General features: G+C 35.7%; 1 protein-coding gene across 2 annotated transcripts in view; it reads right to left on the bottom strand.

The window, feature by feature from the left end:
• The window catches only part of LOC119643542, a 52,195-nt gene that overhangs the window by 20,020 nt on the left and 11,344 nt on the right, over positions 1-20,831 (bottom strand). For both annotated transcript variants that reach the window (XM_038042923.1, XM_038042924.1), the window contains exon 2: positions 2,272-5,068. In XM_038042923.1, the coding sequence (XP_037898851.1) occupies positions 2,272-4,820 (2,549 nt within the window). In that variant the 5' untranslated portion in view covers positions 4,821-5,068. The remainder of the gene's footprint in view (positions 1-2,271; positions 5,069-20,831) is intronic.

The following is a 20,831-nucleotide window of genomic DNA, read 5'->3' as shown; positions in this document are numbered from 1 at the left end:
CGATTTCACAGTAAGAGAAGGAAGGTAAGCTACACTGAATTCAGTTTTGAATTGAGCAATGATTTTTCTAAACGTAGTAAAACGGGGAATTGCGTGATATAAATTTATGGAAATTTATGTTTATTTCTCTTTAACTAATAATGTGTATTGCATTGACACATATCATGTTAAGCCTACATTAGAACTAATTACACTTAAATGACTAGTAGTTGGCCATTATCTAATGTGATAAAAATATATATTATATGTTGCCACCAATTGCAATTTTAAAACAACAGAGAAGATTATAGCCGGGTTAGGTCGACTATTAAATACCCTACACCACATTGTCTAACACAATTCTTACTTTTGTCATAGAAAATACACCAAAATTATGGCCTTTCTTTATAGGAACTTACTGTATATCTCAGCATAGCTAATTTTAAACTATTCCTGTGGATCAATTTTTATTTTTTAAAACATTAAAGCTTTGATTTTTCTGACCAAATTCCGTATAGTTAATTTTTATAGCAAGTTATTATTAGGGATCAACTTGCATCTCAACATATTAAAACTTAAATTTTTCTACGCTAAAAAACATAAATTTCCCTAAAAACTCTTATATAGGCTAAGGTCCAAAAATAGACGTGGCTAATCCAAATTTGTTATAGTGAATTCTTTATCTTAAATTACTATTTTGGGTTAAGTTTCATCACAACATATAAAAATGTAGTCTTTTCTGTCCTATAAAGGATCAATTTGCAAGAAAAGGTATGCGTAGGGTAGGGAGCCGAAAAATATGGTGGTCCCAATTTGGTACGGTTAAATTACTATTATAAGCTGATTTTCATCATGAGGCATTGAAAACTAAATTACACCTTTTTATGATATTGTAAAGAAGTAGACTTCCTTACCCGCTCCGAACGTTAAAGGAGTTGTAACTCTAGTTAAGCTAACTAAACTCTAAGTTCTCATATTCAAAACGCTAGTCCTGTTATCTTCACTCAAACTTGTAATGCTACGCTGCATGACTTTGTTTTACAGCTTTATATAAGTACGAATATAGCTTTTCGTAAGTTACTCTCTTAAGTAGACATTAGCATCTAAGTGGCAGAGTAAGTAAATACACCTTGCGGTGAAAGCTCTAAATATCAACGCATTGGCGTGGCAGTCAATAGCTATAAAAGTAAAGCGCAAACAACAATCTTTTTTTCAGTTTTTCAATAGCATTTGAAAAATAAGTAAGTCAAGAACCCTTAGTAGTTGGTCGCCCTGTCCCTCCGGAAAGAAATCCTTTAGATAGCAGTGTACTCTTGCATCATTATCTTATAGATTCTCGGCCCGAAAGAATACCTTGGCCCTGCGCCTAGCCAGTGGTTGTATATTAGGTATTGTCCGTCCAGAACGGTGTCCTTAAAATAACAGTGTGCTCTTGCAACATTATTTTATAGACTCTCGGTCCGAAAGGATACCCCAGCCTTGCAGAATTTAGTAGTTGGTTACTTTCGGAACGGTGTGCTTAAGGTAACAGTCATGTTGCTGTATCATTGCCTTATGGGCTCCCGGCCTGAAAGCACGCCATAGGAATCTCACACCTTCAGGGACCCGGTAGATTGCCTGCTGAACCACAAAAAAAACTAAGAGATCATACACGTAACAGATCTTTTATTTTCGCAACACAGTCACACGCGGATCATATTTCCTCAGTAAAAAGAAAACAAGGCTGGCCACTAAATACGTGTTGGTTTTTTCTTTTAGCTCGAAGTAACTTCGCAAATAAGGCCATTTTGTACTCTTTTGGAATTCCGCAAATGTATATTTGATTTAATACAAATATACGAAGGTTCCGTTAATTTAACGAATAAATTTCTTAGAATGGACCGCTGGACAGTCCTGAGCGAAACCTCAGCTAAAAATTACCCCCGTTACAATATGATTTCAATTATCGTTACATAAGAGCAGGTTTAAAAATTGTCCCAGCCGGTTCAAAGTTTTTTACCAATTCAGAATAAGGGCCGATCCAAACCATTTTCAATAACGTTCGTCGTTGGGCCAAAACACATCAGTGCACCAAATTCCATCAAAACAGCTCAAAATTCCGACCTGTAACTTGAAAACAAATTTACATGGACAGGCAGGCTTAAATCGATTTAGAATATGATTCTTAAGCGATCGGTACGATATAAGGTGGGTCTATCTTAAGCGTTTCTGTGTGTTACGTACATCCGCACGAAATTAATATACCCTGTACCACAAGCGGTGTAGGGAATAAATAGCACATTTATTACTTACAATTTATAGCGAATATTAGGATCTTCATTATATTCATCGTTCATCATAAGATCTTGATAAACATCTTGCATTTGTTGATGCGCTTGCAATGGGCTTCTTTCAACGTTGTGATTAGGATGTAAAAATCCGATTATGTGAGCATTCTGTTGACTTGATGTTACGTTTAGCGAGGTGTGAAGGTTTTGCATAGGTTGTTGTTGTTGTTGCTGGATTTGCAGCAACATCTGATGGTGTATTTCGTTATCTAGTTCATGATCGTTGGGTCGTTGATGCTCTTGTAAATGAAACAAATGGCCCGGTGAAGATTGTTGTGGCATTCTGCGATGTTGTTGGTGTCGATGGAAATTCAAGTGTACTTCATTGTGGTGCCGTTCTTGTTGTCCTTTGGGTTGAATTTGTGATATTGCGCTATACGATTTACTTTGGTCATGATGTTGATAATTTTGCTGCTGATGTTGGTCAACTTCTGCACATATCTCATTCGCAGTGCTTAATATGGCTTTATCATATTGTTGTCGACATTCAGTTTTATCGGTGCCGACATCTATTTGGTTAAGGCTAAAACTATCAAGATCTCTGCTAGTGGTAGCACTGCATCTTAAATATTTTTGCAATTCCTCGGCAGAACTATTATGTTTTTCTAGTTTCTTATAACAAAAATCCATTTGACTTTGTCCATCATAACAGGTTTTTACATGAATGAATGAGTGAAAATTTTTGTATATAGAGCTATCATTTTGTGGCTTCGAAAGTTGGTTTTCTGTTAACATATTAGTCGGATCATTCTTTACTGTTGCTAGTTCTGTTTGTCTCTGTGTTAAATTTTGCGAAGGTAAATAAGACTCCGTTGCGGTGGAAGTCACATCGTTTTGTGTGCCGTGATCAGAGCCCAAGTTAGGTTTGTACAAATCAAACCTTTCCATGGTCTCATACTGACTCTCTATAGCAGCGGCAATCGATTGATGTTGCTCCTTGTCACCATCAGCAATAACATTTAACGACACTATTTTTGATGATTTTCCGTCATTCTCGTTGTTCGCATTTATATTTACATTTGCACCTGCTATAATATTACTATTATTGCGGTTGCCAGAATATAATTCAGGCGATTGATATTTTTGAGGTATTTTTTCATTGTAGAGATTAGTGGGTTTAGCAGATGTTTTCAAATCTTCTTCAACATTATTATGTCTGTCATCTTCTTTTTCAATCTCAGTATCGGAGTTATAGATTTCATGTGTTCTTTTATCAGTTACTTGATTATTTGTTATGTCGGTAGAGAATTTTGATCCAAGTTTACAACCGTTGCGATAATTTCCATTGTCTTCACTAGTTTTACTAGTAGAAGTTCTGCTTATATCGGAGGTTAGGCTACTACTGCTGGTAGACGTACTACTGCTATTACTCGAGTCACTTAAATCATCTAAATTAGCGCGGGTTCCCGTTTTAGTAAGCTTCGACGTTGAAAATATTTCGCTGTTTTTTCGTAATAAATCAAATTCCTGGAATTGATGGCTTTGTTCAGGCGTACTGCTCACATTATTATTGTGACTTAAAACTATATCTTCTTCGTTGGATTCATTAGTTGCCTTTTTATCAGTGTATGGTGTGGCTTGCAAAAATATTTCAGTGGTTTTGGCAGAAGACTTCAAAGAAGCTTTTTCGCAGTGCGAACTGCATACCCAAACATTATTAGGACTCTTTGCAAGAGACTTTTCACTGCAATCACATGTTACAGTTTTAATAAAATTTGTTTCTTTTTGTATGTTATTTTTTGAAACCATCTCCTCGCTTTTCCAATGCACTATTGAAGTTGAATTTAATTTTTGCAACTCCTGATTGTTATAAGCCCGCTGCTTTTGACCGTCTAAATCTACTTGACCGTGTTCCCAAAATAGTTTTGAATCTTTACGGTTTTCTAAAAATTGTTCGTCAATTTTTATATTTACGCTGCTTTGACCTACATTTAGCGATTTGGATTTTTTTGTATTTTCATTATTTTGCTTTGATTGTTTATTTGTTAGCCTCTCCAATTCGACCTTCTTTTTGGTTGATTCGCCTTTTTTTTCCTGATTTATAATATAGACGGAGCTAGATCTTAAAATCTTACGCACCCTTGAGTTGGTCCTCAAACGCTTTGCCTCCGCGCAGCAATTTGTAGCTACATATCCGTGAGATTTATTTTGGATTTGACGTTGGAAAGACACTGAACCAAGAGTCTTCTCACGATCTCCTTCCATCCCTACTTTTTGTATTGGCAAACGTCTTCGTTTACGTTCAAAAAATTTTTGGTTGACTCTTTTTTCACAGATACTTGGCATTCTATTGGCTGCCAAGGTATTCAAGGAGTCCATCCCTTCTTCCGTAAGATCGTTATTTCTTACACTTATATGTAAACTGTTTTCCGGGTCTAAAAAAGAGGTTTCGCACAAGCAAGCACCGTCACGAGTATCATCACCACCGTTATGCGCTATCGCAGATGCGGCTAGCGTCACTTTTTTTGTCGATCTTGCGGAGCTTAATACCTTATCAAAGCAAATAGCTGCCATTACATTTTTTGTTTCAAAATTGATTGAGAAGGCTGCTTCACATGCTTAATAAACAACTTACTAGTTTCTATAGTTAATCGTGTATAATGTTGTTAGATATCTGTACAAAAACTACTTTTTAGCCTAACTCAGAGGATAGAAATTTATGTGTATAAATTCTAGAGTTCTTTCGTTGTTCTGTAGCTCATACATTCTCCGTGCTTTTGTTGACTCGTTTAGTTATCTATTGTATCAGGAACGATAATTTACTAAAACGAAAAGAACAAATTAATGTTGTTAATCTATTATATAGATAGAAACCAAAATATTCTGCTTACTAACTAAGAAAAACTCCATTCATCGAATCGAGTTAAAGAGCTAAATTTGAGAAACCTAACTATGTCGGAGCTGGTAAATGTGCGCAGATTAAAAAAAAAAAAAAATTCAATCTCTCTCAAACTCTTCACAGCTGCCGAGCTTGCTGCAGCAATCAATATTGTCTGTAAACTAGTTACAATCATACCTCGCAAAGTCAACATTTATTTGCGTTTGACACGTCCGTGATCGCTATAAATTGAATACTGCGCGAGAAGACCGTATATCGTCATTTAATATTTCTGCTCCTTTAGAATAACTTAAAGAGAACATTAGTGATGCCTTTAGGATAAATAGAAATCGGCCTTTGCTTGACGGGTTAAAAAATGAGGAAGCAAAGATGTGCAATATTAGAAAGCATCAATCACTGTTGAAGGAACACGACCGTACTTCATTACCAGTTCGTTGGAAAATAGGGCGCGGTAGAGGCGCGTATAACATTGTCTCTGAAACTTCTTTCTAAGACAATGGTTCCATTGAGAACATTTGCTTCTCACGTTTTCTTTAGCCGGCGCGCTTTGTGGCGTGGTACCGACAGTTACTTGAATGACCCTAGTGCGCATTTTTTATCTTGCACGGTGGGCGTGGGAGCTAAATGGAATTTCTAAGTCTTACTATAACTTTCACGTGCGTTTGCTGTGGTAGTGTAGTGGAAACTCGTTTCTAAGTTTGCCTGCACTGTTATTGTTATTTGAACTGCTTTTAAGCTTCGCCTATATTTTCTTTCCACGGTGCCGCTTCCGTTTCTGAAGGAAAAAAAGTCGGTATAGGCTTGCCCAGTATAATGAAATTATAATGTCCATGCGTGTTGTATTGACTGGATCTACATGACTGCAGTTCCACCTGCACATGCTCTTCTATACGGTGTTGCAGATTATATGCGACCTGATGCAAATTCTGATCAGAGGTTTTTTTGCTTTTTCTCTCATTATTTGGTTCTTCTTTCTCGTTTCGAGGAAAGCCCATTGCGAGACTTTCGTAACGGGTTTGGTTACACCAAATCACGGGAAGAGCGTTTGCTCCATGTGTAGTTGCATGACAATCGGGTGCCTTACCGACAGAAAAGCAAAGGTTTTACATAGTACCCCGATCTTACCAGAGGCGGGATGCGTCCAAATGCGTATCGCCCTCTGCTATTTGGGGCCTAATCCTCGCAGCGCTGAGTTTGCCGCGGGACTGACTGTGCGTTTTTTACATTCTTTATGTTGTCGGCCATCATGCGGTTAAGTCTACAAAGTAGTGTACTCACGTAAAACAGTTGGAGGTCTTTAACGTCGGTGTAACTAAAACTGTATACAGTCGTTCAACTATCACATTTCACATCATTCGCGTAGGAAGGTCGCTAATAAATAAGACAAAGGAAAAGAAACTTAAGTGATTCCCTTCGGGAACACCGGACAACGCGGATATATATGGTGAAGAAACAGACTTAAATAATGCTCTTTGACCTAAAGGCAGGAATATATGTTTCCTGACAAACCAAAAGATTTGAGTTCTCCAATTAATAGGCCTAAAGGCAGGAATATATGTTTCCTGACAAACCAAAAGATTTGAGTTCTCCAATTAATAGGCTGTGACTGGCTTTGTCAAAAGCTTTGGAAAAGTCAGTATAAATGACGATAGCCTGTTTGCGTTAATGAATAAATTAGTCCAAGTTGAACATCCACTGGAGAAAAGCATGCTGGCAAGAAAATAAAACAAATTGGCTTACCGAGAATAGTTCAGTTAATTAGTTACTAACGATTCAACGAACTTAGCCAGAACGCTTCAATTTGCAATCCCCCTGTAGGTTTCTTTATCTTACCTTAGACCCTTTTTATACAATGGCACAATAGACCTAGTCTCCCAACCCATAACCTTTTTGTAACTAACTATTGAAAATATGTGTTAAAGGAGCGCACGTGAACACAGGGCATAAAATTTACCTTTTAAGTAAGAGAAGCAATCAAGCACTGATCTACTGACTTAATAATTTTTAGACAAGCTACTCCTTTCATTTCTTTTCATACGCGAATGTCTGTTGAACCCCATGGGACAATCCTGCGATGCTTTGTTAAAAATAATAAGTGTCTAGATTAAGACAGCACGAAAAAGAACTTTAAAAACGATAGCCAACGTTTCACCAAACACAATATTTTCAAAGTCTCCTTCTTTTAAAGATAACATATGTTTAAATGCGTTATAGCCGAGCGTACTAAACAAACATGTACACTTGAGAGAAGTTAGGTAACCAGAGCTATAAGTGACCATATCAATCATTTCAAAAAATTAGGTAGGATGACAGACATCATCAAGCAGGGATCAGCTAGACTTACTTCAATGTTAGTATCGTTCTAGAACGTTAAATCCGTTATTTACCACTAATATTCAATATCCTATTTGAATGCGATAAAGAAAAACTGCAGAACACAAAAGTATCTCAGCTTATGGTTAAAACGTCAGGAGTCATGTGGGCGCTTGAAATTACCCAGAACAACTATTTTGTGGCTTTATTTCAAACGACTAACAATATGGTGAATAAGTTTCAGATGCGCAATATATACAGAAATAGCACATTTGGGAGGAATATAAAAATAAGTTACATACATCGATATATCCTTAAATTGTATGTGAACAGAAATAAGTTTGACATCGGCAACGATAGGAACTAACACCAAAAACGATGCAATGGCAATTAGAGCAATTCCCTCCAGTTTATATTGCCTATCGTTTCCATATGTCCGATAATGCGTGCAAAGAATTGCAGATATCGTTAACACATGCCTTCACCCATGATACGAATTTTACCATAGTATCCTCTTCTTATAATATTTGGTATTGAGACGACGAATACTAAATGTTAACACGGTATTCAGTTTTTTGAGTCACCTGACATTTAACCTATCTTTGGCACTACAACTATTCTTTAACAGAAACGCTTGAAGATAAAAATCGTTTACTCAAAACCTGCTTGAATACCCCCGGGTGAACAGAAATGATTGCAACAAGAATACATCCCAGGTGGGAGACGCAGTAGATTTAAACAAATATATGCTACCTATATTAATACACACTAACTAATCCGCAATGCTGTTAACAGCAAGATAGCGCATGACGCAAAACACGAAACGAGGATTGCCTTGCATGCAGCAATAACCACTAATCCTCAAAGAGGCTATATAGCTGAATTGTTCGTTCCACCTGGTGACGTAGCATTGTCACAATTAACGGCAATCCACCCATTCAATTGGTGTAATGAAGTAGCTCGTTAGGTTCAGCACCATTCAAATTACTGCTAATACTATTATCCGTTCCATTTATGTGTACTACTATAAAATTCTTCCATATATTCTTAGAACTACCAACTTTCTGGGACCCATACTCCGCAAAATTTGTGGACAAGGCAACCTATTTCTTTGTGATTGCCTTTGACAAAAAATCAATAATGCGTCCACAAATTGATATGTAAAGCGTTGCCGGAGTACTGCAGACAACAGATCGGTTCGAACTTGCTTAGATAGTTTTCTCAGCGCTTAATTACATGGCAGTGCACCACAAGATTTTTTTTACCTGCGATTGACTAGAAGTGGGAAACTAAATCTCAACCGATTCGTACGAAACGGTGCACACGCCACAACAGAAGTTATCCATTGTTTAGCAGCTTGTTGTAAACCAGACGTGCCAAAAACATCACTTCGTATTGATTGAGTTTATCCACCAGAAACTTTAATATATGCTTGGTTTCTACAAACGCTATTTTCGTCCGGAAGAACAGTTCGTAGAAGTCAACGTCCTTCTTCCTGTAATCTAATCACAGCCAAACTATTCCGAGTTCTCTACTTGGAGACCTCCCCAGCAAGTTATGTAGCGGACAGAGCCGGAGATAATTTTCATGTAGCACAGATCGTAGAAGCAACTCGTACGTGCACAATCCCAAATTCTGTCGGAAAAAGCAGTTCACTTCTTTACTATTGTTGTTACGGTGGTTTTGATAATGTTATTGTGCCGTTAATAATATTCGAGTTGTTTTTTGTTAAACTCATCGTTGTAGTATGTGCTACTACTGTTGATAATTCTTGTTTTTAGTATTGTATAGTATTTTTGAGCTTGATATTCTATGTTTGTTTTCTTGAAACGTACCGTTTTAATGAAGTAAACTCAAACAACATTACTAGCAACAAGTGTTTTCCTAAGCAGCTCTACTTATTCCTATAAGCAGCTTTTTATATTGCAAATTTCATAGACAAGGTTAATCAACGCAATTAAAGGAAACATTTACTTCTGGCGAGACTTAGTGTTCCAAATTCCCACACCCCAGTTTATAAGTTTACATTTCCTTGATCTTGGAATGTCTGGGGCATGCCCATTTAATTTTAGTATAATTAATCTTACTCAGCATATTTATTTTTAATACATTGTTAGTGACCCACCATATATTAGCATAAACAATTGCACTTTATTATTAGCAGAAACCTTTTTTTTTTTACTATTAGTGTAAACTTTTATATCACTGGTTTAGTTTTAATTTTGCACTATCAGAGGCATTGTATTAGTTTGGGGAAAAAGAAATCCATTATTTTTATATGAACTTCAGGACTTTATTTAACATGCTTCGGATTGTCCGATTTGGGTCAAATATGCACCGTTTTGTTGTATGATTTGTTGCCATTTTAAAGGTAACTTCAAAATGCCTCTCTCATAGAAGTCCTGGTCTCTGTTTGCAAAAAACTCTAGTAGTCGATTTTCACAATTCTCCCTAGATTCCAATGTTTTATCATTAAAGAAATTTTGCATTTTAGATATTGTCTTACAATATAAACTGTTCTGTGTCAAGTAGAAATACTCATACATAACGTCTTGCTTTCGATAAGTTTTTTACCAAGATATTACCTACCATCTCCTTACATGAACAGAGCCCCAAAGCAATTTTTGTTGATTTGAACGACCTTTTGTATATAGCGATTTTTAAATTTAAGATGTTCATTTCTGTTGTGATGCTTCAAATTAGCAGACAGTCTTTACGCTCCTTCGTTGCTGGCGTGTAATGTTAAAAGTTAATTTTTGTAATGATTAGGTTCCACTAATGATTTGCACAAATATTTCGCTTGTTTTGCAGCATTGAATGTCGTCACATACATTCAGCTTTGATATTGTTGAAAGCGGCAAATGTTTGATTCCTGTATTCCTAGCTCATTAATGAAGTGACAACAAAGGAGATGATTTCAGTGAAAAAACTCCGACCAATCACTTCACTATCCCATCTGCATCTACGTAATCTTCTACATTTGACTTTTACTTCTTTGTAAACGTCAACCGGTGCTCTATTATTTGAGATAATGTAATATTCTGGTAGATAAGTTGTACTTTCGGTGAAAGGATGTGAAGTTATATAAATGTACTTCTTTTTTAAAATAGCTAGCAGAGACACAACCCAAATGTTTTTCAGATCTCTGTTAAACCAGGACAGGTTTCTGTTAAACGAACTCTCGAAGGGATTTAACTTAAAATACAGTTAAAATGGAACTTTTCGAGAATTATTTTACAAAATATTATAAACAAAATATGACTTTATGTAAATTAATTAATATGCGGACGGCCAACATTGTTACACTGTCATAAATGCCAAACCATGCTTTGTGAAAATATGAAAGCAGTACGGCATGAATACTGTATTGATAGCCTTTCCAACGATATGCAGGATATATGAAATTTTGCTCGGAGAGTCTTTTTATGGGACTTTGAAAATTTCCGTACTTATCATCATATAGGCTAACATATAAGCAAACTTTGAAAGATTTCTGTGGGCAAACCATGTCCTGTGAAAAAATGAAACTAATACGTCATGAATCCTCTATTAACAGCCGGAGAAACTTTTTATGGGACTTTGAAAATTTCCGTACTTAACATAATATTTTTGTACGAATATTAAAGCATTGCCCATAGAATGTTTAGAAATTTTTACCGGCAATAGATTATGATTAGTGAGCGAAAAACCAATTTTTATTTATTTTGAAACACAGGTCTAGTATACGTGGTTCTGTGGACGTGCCCTCCAACCGGTTTTTCCCATTTTCATTGTAATGAAATAAGATGTTTACTGCAACAAAGTGTTGTAGTGATAGAATGTGTTGTAGTACTATTTGGGAGGATTCCCTATGAATCCTTCCAAGGTAAGAGTACTTGTGGTAGGACGAGGTGTAAGTTGTTTTCCTACTCTGTTCGGCTTCATAATCGCCAAGTCAGTCCGCCTCTTAAAATGCCAATAAGTTTACGAGCGAGTTAAACGCTTGTTGTTTGAATAGTATGATAACAATTAAAGTTCTTTATTTAAACTGGTGACATTATGCTAACATAATCACTAATTAGTGGTGGTATTGCAATTCGAAATGCAATACTCAGCCAGTTGAAGTGTGACAACGTTTTTGTTTTTCTTTTTGCTACAGAATTATGCAAATTGAGCATAATTGCATCGCATCGCCCTGGCATGCTATTTGCCGACACAAGGCAAGAGTAGGTTCCGTAATTGTAGATCCGCGGACAAGAAGGATCTAATGGAGACGACGGTTTTTAGGGGAAATTATGACGAAAGTATTTCTTATCAAACAACAAGAGTGTTACTTTATTGTTTACTTTCATTGGGTCGCAACACGTAAATAATATCTATCGACATGATAAACGACTAACGCAAAAGATCGATATCTCTTGTCTAAAAATAGCGCTAGACTACGCACATGGTTGGAGTGGACTTGATAGATAGCTACTTAGGTCATCATCGTATAAGAGTCATAACCCACCGCCTATTCTATCATCTATTGGACCTTGCTGTTATAAATTCATAGATACTTATGAAAAAACTCCATTGCAAACGCCAACACACAACTAGGAAAGCCGTATCAGTTCCGTTATAATTTGACTGACGCTCTTTGTGGATTCTAATACAAACGACAATAAAATAAGTCGACCTACTAAAGTAAAGTTTACACGTGAAAAAACCTAGAGGGTCTTCTCATCCTTTGCCGTCTATGGATGTACAAAAAGACAGCGTTGGTCGCTGGCCTATATTTTCTAACAAATTGAGATGTAAAATTCCACTACGTAATTTTCCTTTATATTTAAACGCTAAAAATATTTATTTCATGGATTTTCATGTTTTGTAATGTAATGAGAAGTATTATTTATGTTTGAAGTTTTATGTTATTGTACGTAACAAATGTGTAGAACTTCAGTAACAATTTTGCATGATATGTAGAAGTTTGTCAATATATTTCTTTAAAAATTAAAGAAAAATTCTCATTTGGTTTTTTATATTTTTTTATTAAATACAACCAAGTTTCTTTTCGACTTTAACAAAGCTAATCAGCTAGGTTTTGGTCGCCGTGAACACATTGACGACATCCTTAACATATTCAACAATGTGAATCATTTTGTGGTAGATTTGAGCGTCCCGAAGAATACGCCTAATCTCTCAAAAAAATCTCTGCCAAATTATATTATACTTCTCATCCCGACTGAAGAAGGTAATTTTTGAAGCATTGCAAAACCATTCCAAACAAACCTTAATATTTTAAAACAAAAACTTCTATTGTTCTCAACAAGAAAAAGGTAACATTTTAGCCTACGCTTTCAATCTCAATCATCATTACTCCGATTCCCTTAGCAATGTTGTACCATGAATGAAGTCACAAGTGTTGGGCGTTCGAACCCAAAAATTGCTGACATTAGAAAATCTTTGCACAACAGATCGGCGATGGGTCTTGATGAAATTAGTAGCTTACATTCATTACGAATATGGGAATCTTCCAAATTAAATGTACTTATTAAACCAAAAAAAGAAGAAAATCGCAATTATTAAAATACTGGGAAAACTCATCAAAGAGAAGCTTACTTTCTTCATCGATTACAACAATATCTTTGCAACAGTTTGGATTCAGAAAGGAACATAACGCTATACTTTTTAAAATTGGAATGGTTATTCTCGACATCAAGGCTGCTTTCAATTCGGACTCCTTTTTAAAATGCTTCCTCAGCGTTTTGAAGGGCAGACACTTTAACGTTTATTTGAGATCGACCAGTTCCCAAACCATTGCAATCGGTGCAGGTTGTCCACAAGGATGTTGCTGTCACCTATGCCATGTAATATTTTTACTGCAGATATTCCACTAACGGGTGGATGTGTCGCTTCCATTTACCCAACTTACTCAAATAGGGGTGTTTTTCAAAAAGTGCAAGATTCTGCTTAATGGGCAGAAAGCTCAAGCGATCTTTTTTACTCGAAAACATTAATCTTATTTCACGCTCCAACATACGTTGAGAATTGAAGGTAATGACATCCCTTGGAATAGTGTAAACAAGTACTTAGGAAATGCTGCACCCAAGCTTAAGTTTAACAGTGACATTAACTACATTATCTATAAAGTTAACAGTACTACAAGAATTTTTTATCCATTGATTAAGAGAAATGGAAATTTTAATACAAACCAAAAGATTTTGATTATCAAAACTATACTTTATTGCTTCACATTTTATGCTACTGTGTTTGGTCCTCTCTTGTTTATTGTCATTGCAACTACATATTGCTCAAACAAACAAACAAACTCCTAAAATTGATTTACCATCTGGCTCCATATTTCTCTATATTTAAACTACACCTAATTTCGAACTTGTTTAAAATAAAATTTCAAGATCAGTTGTTAATTTTAAAACAAAATCTCGAAACTCACAATGGTGTCATATCAAGAATCTACAATTACTACAAATATTTCTTTCGCCGTCTGTTTATTTTTCTTTTGTCTCTTTTAGCCCGGAAGTTTTTTTTAATACTTTTTTCTTAATCTTACTGTTACTCTAAATGCAATATTTAAAATAATTTATTGATTTCTAAGTTGTAAAGGAGAATCTGTAAAATTCTTCCTTTTTATATTATGTCGAACATTGTTCCTAAAATAAATGACCCCAAACTGATTAAATTACGATTGCTTTTTTTCGTTTTTTTACGGAGAAAACCGTATAACTTGCTAAATTTCTGAAGGTAGTAAGCGGATTTTAAATAAATGTTATTTAAGTAAATGAATGAAAATGAAAAATAAATTTTTATATGTAAGGAAAACATAAGAGTAAAGTATTCAATTGCGAGGTAAGAACTGAAGAACCACATTCTAAGTTTTTCTGGGAGTTTATACTGCACGCAAACACATTCCATTTTCCATTTGATCATCATTCCGTTTTTCTTCCCCGCAGTGTTTTTTTCGCTGTCAACTGTTAACATATTCTTTATATTACACTTACTGGACACATTCACTTCTGTGAATTTAGCTTCCTAGATTATTTTTTGCGCTTCCAAAAGCTTGCGAAGCGTTTGTTGGACATTCCTCGCCTTATATGCACTTTGTTGATTAACTGCTTCTCCATCGTTTTTTTTAACTAAATCTTTAATAAAGTTTCATTTTTTCTTCTTTTTTACTTGTTGTGAAATAATAAAAATGCAAATAGGCATTTTAAATCCCGAAATCTGAATCATATGATTTTGTTTTGTTTTCATAAACACATCGCTGGCTTTCTAGTCAAAAACCACGCCGAAAAATTTTAGGAACATACCCATATGGATTTAGATAGTGCTTTGGCAATGTCGAAAAACCTAAGCTGTATAGTATAATAATGACAAAAAGCTCAATACGTCCCACCATATAATGAAAACATTTCACTTTTATCTCTTAGCTTATAGTAAAATGAATCGGAAAGAGAAAGATAGCCTTAAAATCGGGAACAGCTCGGAAAACATACAATAAAGGAAAACTGGAAAGATTAAAAACTTCCATGGACAATGGCTGAGTTGGAGTAGGTACATGCGTTAGGAGAAATAAGACAGATACAAAACATAGGAAATCACCTTAAAATATGGGACACTAAAAAATAGGAAACAACCCGCTAAGAAAATTAAAACCAGTTTTTGAATTTACATTTTGCTACTTATCTGCTAAAAAGAATTTTAAAGATCGTGAACAATGAGATAAATTGTAAAAGTAACACAAATTTTACTTCTTCTTTGATGGACGTTAATTATCAGAATTAAAATGCAAGGAATAAGATGATGAAAAAGATAATGAGCTATAAAATCACAAAAGTACTATATGTATATGTGTAGAAGAGAAAACACAGTAAAAATTTTGAACAATCGCCGAAAAAAAACTGTGTGTGAGTTTTTAGAACAGTGACAAAGATATATTTTGATGGTATTGAAAAGGTCTTGCAAACAAAAAATTTGGCTCTTATGAATTGGTGGAGGAATGTATATTATTTAAGTTGGTTCAAAGAAATACTATTTTTCCTGACCCTGTCAAAACTTTCCTGCAAAGAAGTTGTAACATTTGATTTTTGTTTCGTAACATTTGGTACAAATGCAACCCTTTAGCATTGTAGCATATTAAATTCAACGACAACTTTTAGTGTTCGTATGAAAAAGAAAAAAGTTTGTAGGTCTCAAAAACAATGTCTGAAAATACTGAGGAAAAATTGAAAGGGGAAAGAAAAGTTTTTTTCGTGGAGCTGATTGAGAACATGAACATAGAAACAAGTTGTGCGGACATAATGAACACAACGAAAAGTGTCACCAAAGTGAAACATTGGACAAACTTTTTTTTCAATGCTAATAGATTAAAGAAAATTAACAGCTGATTGGGTATACTTAAACTACAGATTTCAAATCCCTTTTTTTACGCAGAGGTGCTCGAAAAACCTTCAATAATTGTAGTGCAGCAAAATGTCTGAAAACGATTTATAAAAAATGACAAAATGATCAATAATCTTTGTTGTTGTTGATAAAATGTGTTTAGTGTTGAAGAGATAGGTCAGTGTTATATTGTCTGCATACATCAAGTTGTGGGACAACTCAATCACAGATGGAAGGTCGTTTGCATATAAAGCAAATAAGGTGGGACGCAAATGATTGCCTTCAGCAGCATCCAACATTACTAAAATCGCATCGGATTGAAACGAACTATATCGCACATATAAATAATTTGTTATGGAAGTACGATCTTATTCATTTAATGATTCTAATTTAACGATGATGCAGGCAGATAAAATCCGCCAGCCCAACACGAGAGAATGCCATAGAGATATAACTAGTAAAATCTAATAGGTTCGTGGTAATTGACCTTCCGTGTAAAAATGCATGTTGAATTGGAGAAATGACCGATTTCATGGCAACACTCAGAAACCCAATAATGATAGACTGAAACAATTTCAGAAATACACTCATTTTAGCAATACTTCTGTACTTTACAATTATGTTCCTACAGCCATGTTTATGAATTTGTATAAGAAAACTATTTTTCCAGATGGATATTAAGTACCTAGTTTCAAAGAGAAGTTAAAAGTTTTTGCAACAATACCTCAAAGGTCATCATTACACTATGTCAGTATGACAGGATGTCATCAGGATCTGGTGAACTCCTATAATTTAGTCGTATAAATACAAAATTACAAATTTCTTCATCTAAAATGACAATATTTGAGATAATAATTGCATTTTTCAATACTATCGGCCGCATTAGTCTGACGAAAACTTAAATTACAAGAATTTCGCAAAACTTAAATTACAAGATTCACGATCTTGAGACTATCTGCTAAATCAAGTCTATTAAACTACAAAGACAATGAAAAACTAGTCACTTTATGTTTGAACTTCAAAAATTTGTAAAACTATTTAGTATTCGTTAAAAGTAAAGATTTAGCCTTGAATCTGTAACGCAATTGAATCTTTGTTTTGCTATAGTATAGTTTATACCTTCATGTGTTGATACACTTTTCAAAAATATTCTACAGAACCTATTGTCTTTTATGTTAAAAGGCTTTAGTTCACGATTGGACGTTGGTGGCCACAAGTTCCGCGCGAAATGTTATCTAATACGAACAAATTTCTACATAGCTGAGAAGAGTGTGTTCTACACTGTCTATAGCATCATTTGCATTGCTAATAGCCAAAGTTTCCTTAGTCGAGCAATATTTGATTTGTTGAAGGCGAACTAGAGCGACTAGCGGAACGATTTAGTCTGTTGTCGATATGTCAGCGCAGTTGAATACGAAAATAATAGTGGGGTAATAGAGACCTCCAAGGATTACTACAATTTCCGCATAGTTTAGGTGGATTTGAGAATACAAGCTTCAGCAAGCGTTTACTCGAATTTTTAATATGATTATACTCCAGATTGCCACAATCTGAGAGTCTATTAATAAGCAAATTAGTTTCACCCAATGAAAAGATCGGTGCTGCACAGCCTGTATGTTCATTTAGACTCTACGATACTTATGTTAATGTGAAATCGTCAAGTGCGTACATAAGTGGGTTTAGAAGCATTAGCGACTTTGCAGGCAAGTATGCTTTTGGTGAACGAAACTGAAGATAAGTGTATTATAGCTAAAAATTCAAATACGTATTACAGAAAGACAGATGCTATGACAATTAAGATTCCACTCCTATCACGCCTCAAGCTCATGATTCCTAAACAATTGAAAATGAAGTCTCGGTAAAAGCAAAACAAGATACATCGGTGGTTGCGGTTTTGAATAGGTGGACAGGATTTTATAATGTACCCTCTTACATTTTGATATATCCTAGTAAATGGGACATGGAGAGGACACAGTTTTTTTGGATAATTGTGGCCCTGGAGTCAGGTTGAATCTATAATTCTGCTTGAAAAATTGGCACACTTCGTGTGCGCAACTCGCTCACATACCCATCGCATCACGAACCTATCGGAAACTTTCTTTGGGATACAATTGCTACGCAAACAGTTTACAGTCTCACTCTCAAAGTAAGTTACAGACTTGTGGACTAGAACGAAGAGGTGAGTACAGTTCACCTATAACCACTAAAGGTCGAACTAGAGAGCAGAGCCGTTTAAATTATGAGCAGGGTTACTGAGCTTCATACTACTGTGTAAATTAACAATGAGAGATAACACTATTTGCAAGATTGGTGGAACCTGTATTATAAGCAACATGTGAACTAGTAAATAAGGCGTGGAATATTGTACTTTCATATGCCGCATGGACGAAACAAGTTGCCGTATTGATGGTTTACTGTTCATGTTTGATCATATTGTTGCTGCTATAGTTGTTATGGATATCGTTATAATGGTTATTTATTCTATTCTGTTGTTGAAAAGTATTTCAACCTTTATGATAATATGCGTTCGGCATCGGATCGAACGTTCAAGAAAGCCCTAGACCCTCAACGGATCCGCAAAATCGAGAACAACGTGTGCCCAGGCAGAGAAAAACGAAGCCTTATCTACGGAGTAAACTGCACTTCATAGCAGCCAGATTGCACTTGAGCACTTGAAATGCGGGAATGCTTCCTTCTTTCCAAAAACACGAATGCATCTTCGTAACAGTGCAGGAAATACTGAAATTCAGACGCAAGCGTCCGACATAGAGAAAGTCGACGAAAATAGCTGGCATCTAAAGATCAAGCAATCTTAAAGCGGCGTTCCTTGGTGGAATCGGAAACTGCAGGATCTCTGATCCTAGGCCGAAAAATTCTTTAACAAAGCTAAAAACCGCTTTTGTACTAAAAGCAGGATGCCCATCTGCCAATGTCACTTAGACCTATTACCCCTACTTTCAGTCGCTTAAAGCAATTAAGAAAACTCTAGACAACTTCATAAGGGAAGGCCTTTACACAAATTTCAATTTGTCTATCAAATCAGCAGACTACCGTGGTGATTCGTAATGATACCAGCCAATATCATCGAGCGCACAACAGAAACCAAACAAGTTTTTGGTGGATTGATCGATATGCAAGCAGCTTTTTGCAAGTTAAAGAAGGCTACAGAAAAAGCCCTATAAACGGAAGTATTAAAAACTCAATAACCAATAAGCTAAATCCCAACTGTTTAGTTTAAACTTAGCAGCAATGTCAGTGACTATTAGGACCATGAGGAGTTGAGCTCATGGGGAAGTGCTCTTTACTGACAGGAACTTTAGTTATAGACGAACTGGTGGTAAAACAAAATGACCTAGATTCAAAAACCTTTTTGCTCGTCAATGTCTATATAATGTCTATCATGGGACTCAGAACCAGAGAAACAAAGATATACCACCATAATTCGTTCTAAACTAACCTATGTAGATGATCTCAGATAAAACAGAAAACCGGCGCGATGACAACAATTTAAACCAAGCGTCTTGTTTGCATCGACATGATCGGGGCGATAAGATCATGCATTGAATGCTTTAGAAGCTCCACAGTGAGTAACACCTTTATAGCTATAAATAACTAAGAAAGTTTAGCTAGGGCTGAATCCCGTATAGTCACCACTATCAAAATCTTTGGTTTCTTATCGTCTTAGTTATTGTCATAAAAAAGTGAATGAGATTAAATTTATCTTCCACATTGTAATTCACTAAAAAGTACTGTGAGGACCCAAAGTCGTTCCTCTTTTTCGCCTCACGGAAAGAGGAAAAAAGAAAACCACAGAGAAATCCGCGGCGAATTGGACGATCGCGAGAAGAGCGTTGTTGCAGAGAAAAGTCAGTCGAAAAGAAGTGCTTAAATCATGTGCGTCGGCTGCGAGTCGGAAAAAGAAATATATAATGAAATAAAAGATAGGAAAGAAACACTTTTGCATAAAACAAAAAATAGAGAATTTACAAAAAAAAACACACAACATATTTCGCATAATGGTTAACACAAAATTGAAAAATTAACGAGAACAAATTTACCGAAATTAAACCTAAAATTAAACCCTTGAAAAGACCACAAAACTACAACAATTCTTGTTCTTTCCGAGCATAGTTAGTGATCGATAGAGTCTGTGCGTGTGCATGCTTGTACGTGCATGAAAACAGTTTGCGAATCCACACATACAGCAAAAGCCATTGGGATAAAATTTAATAGAAAAGAGGAGAAAACGACATATGGAATTTATACAAAGAAATAAAACTGAGGACAAAACCCGATTGTTAATGAACTGCACACAGGGGCGAAAGGGCAATAAAATGGAAGGAAAAATGAAGAAAGTGACACCTACCCCATGTTAACAAGTGTACACCAGTACACCCACGCATTGCAGCCAACCCTATACAAACGATAACAACGATCACCACAGCAGCAGCAGTAACGATAAACAAACCATTTTCTTTTTCGTTTAACAAACATAAGTAAACAAGCATTAATAGTTCTCTCATTTTAGGTGCCCAAGTCAACGGCAGCAGCACTCTCATCAGCTCCATCCCAATTTGGCCCAACAGCGACAATAGCAACAGTAACACCACCAGTGTGAGCGCAGTCCCATTCCAACCGCAGCATTCACTCCAAGAACTCCACTACACATCAGAGTGGCAGCGTATACAACAACAACCATAATCTCGCCAAACACCAGGGGCAACTGACGGTCAAGCCAGACCACGAAGCTACAACAATTCTTGTTCTTTCCTCACATAATTACTGATCGAAGAGGAAGTATTAGTAAAGGGATATAGGAGAGCATGAGTAACGGATACTTATAGTTGAGATTGAGAAGAAAAGAAAAATCGAGAAATCCAACAAGAAATCGAGGGTTGTAACACACAAGCGTCAAGTGGGAAAATATCTTCTTTAGCCTCCTATGTTCTCGGAACGCTATGAAAATGGAAATGCTTTGCTAAGAAAAATAATTTAATGATAACCAAAAAAAA

Source organism: Glossina fuscipes, unplaced genomic scaffold, assembly GCF_014805625.2.
Source record: "Glossina fuscipes isolate IAEA_lab_2018 unplaced genomic scaffold, Yale_Gfus_2 61185, whole genome shotgun sequence".
Lineage (NCBI taxonomy): Eukaryota > Metazoa > Arthropoda > Insecta > Diptera > Glossinidae > Glossina > Glossina fuscipes.
The sequence above is the reverse complement of the archived record's forward strand: the minus strand, read 5'-3'. Positions and strand labels throughout refer to the sequence as shown.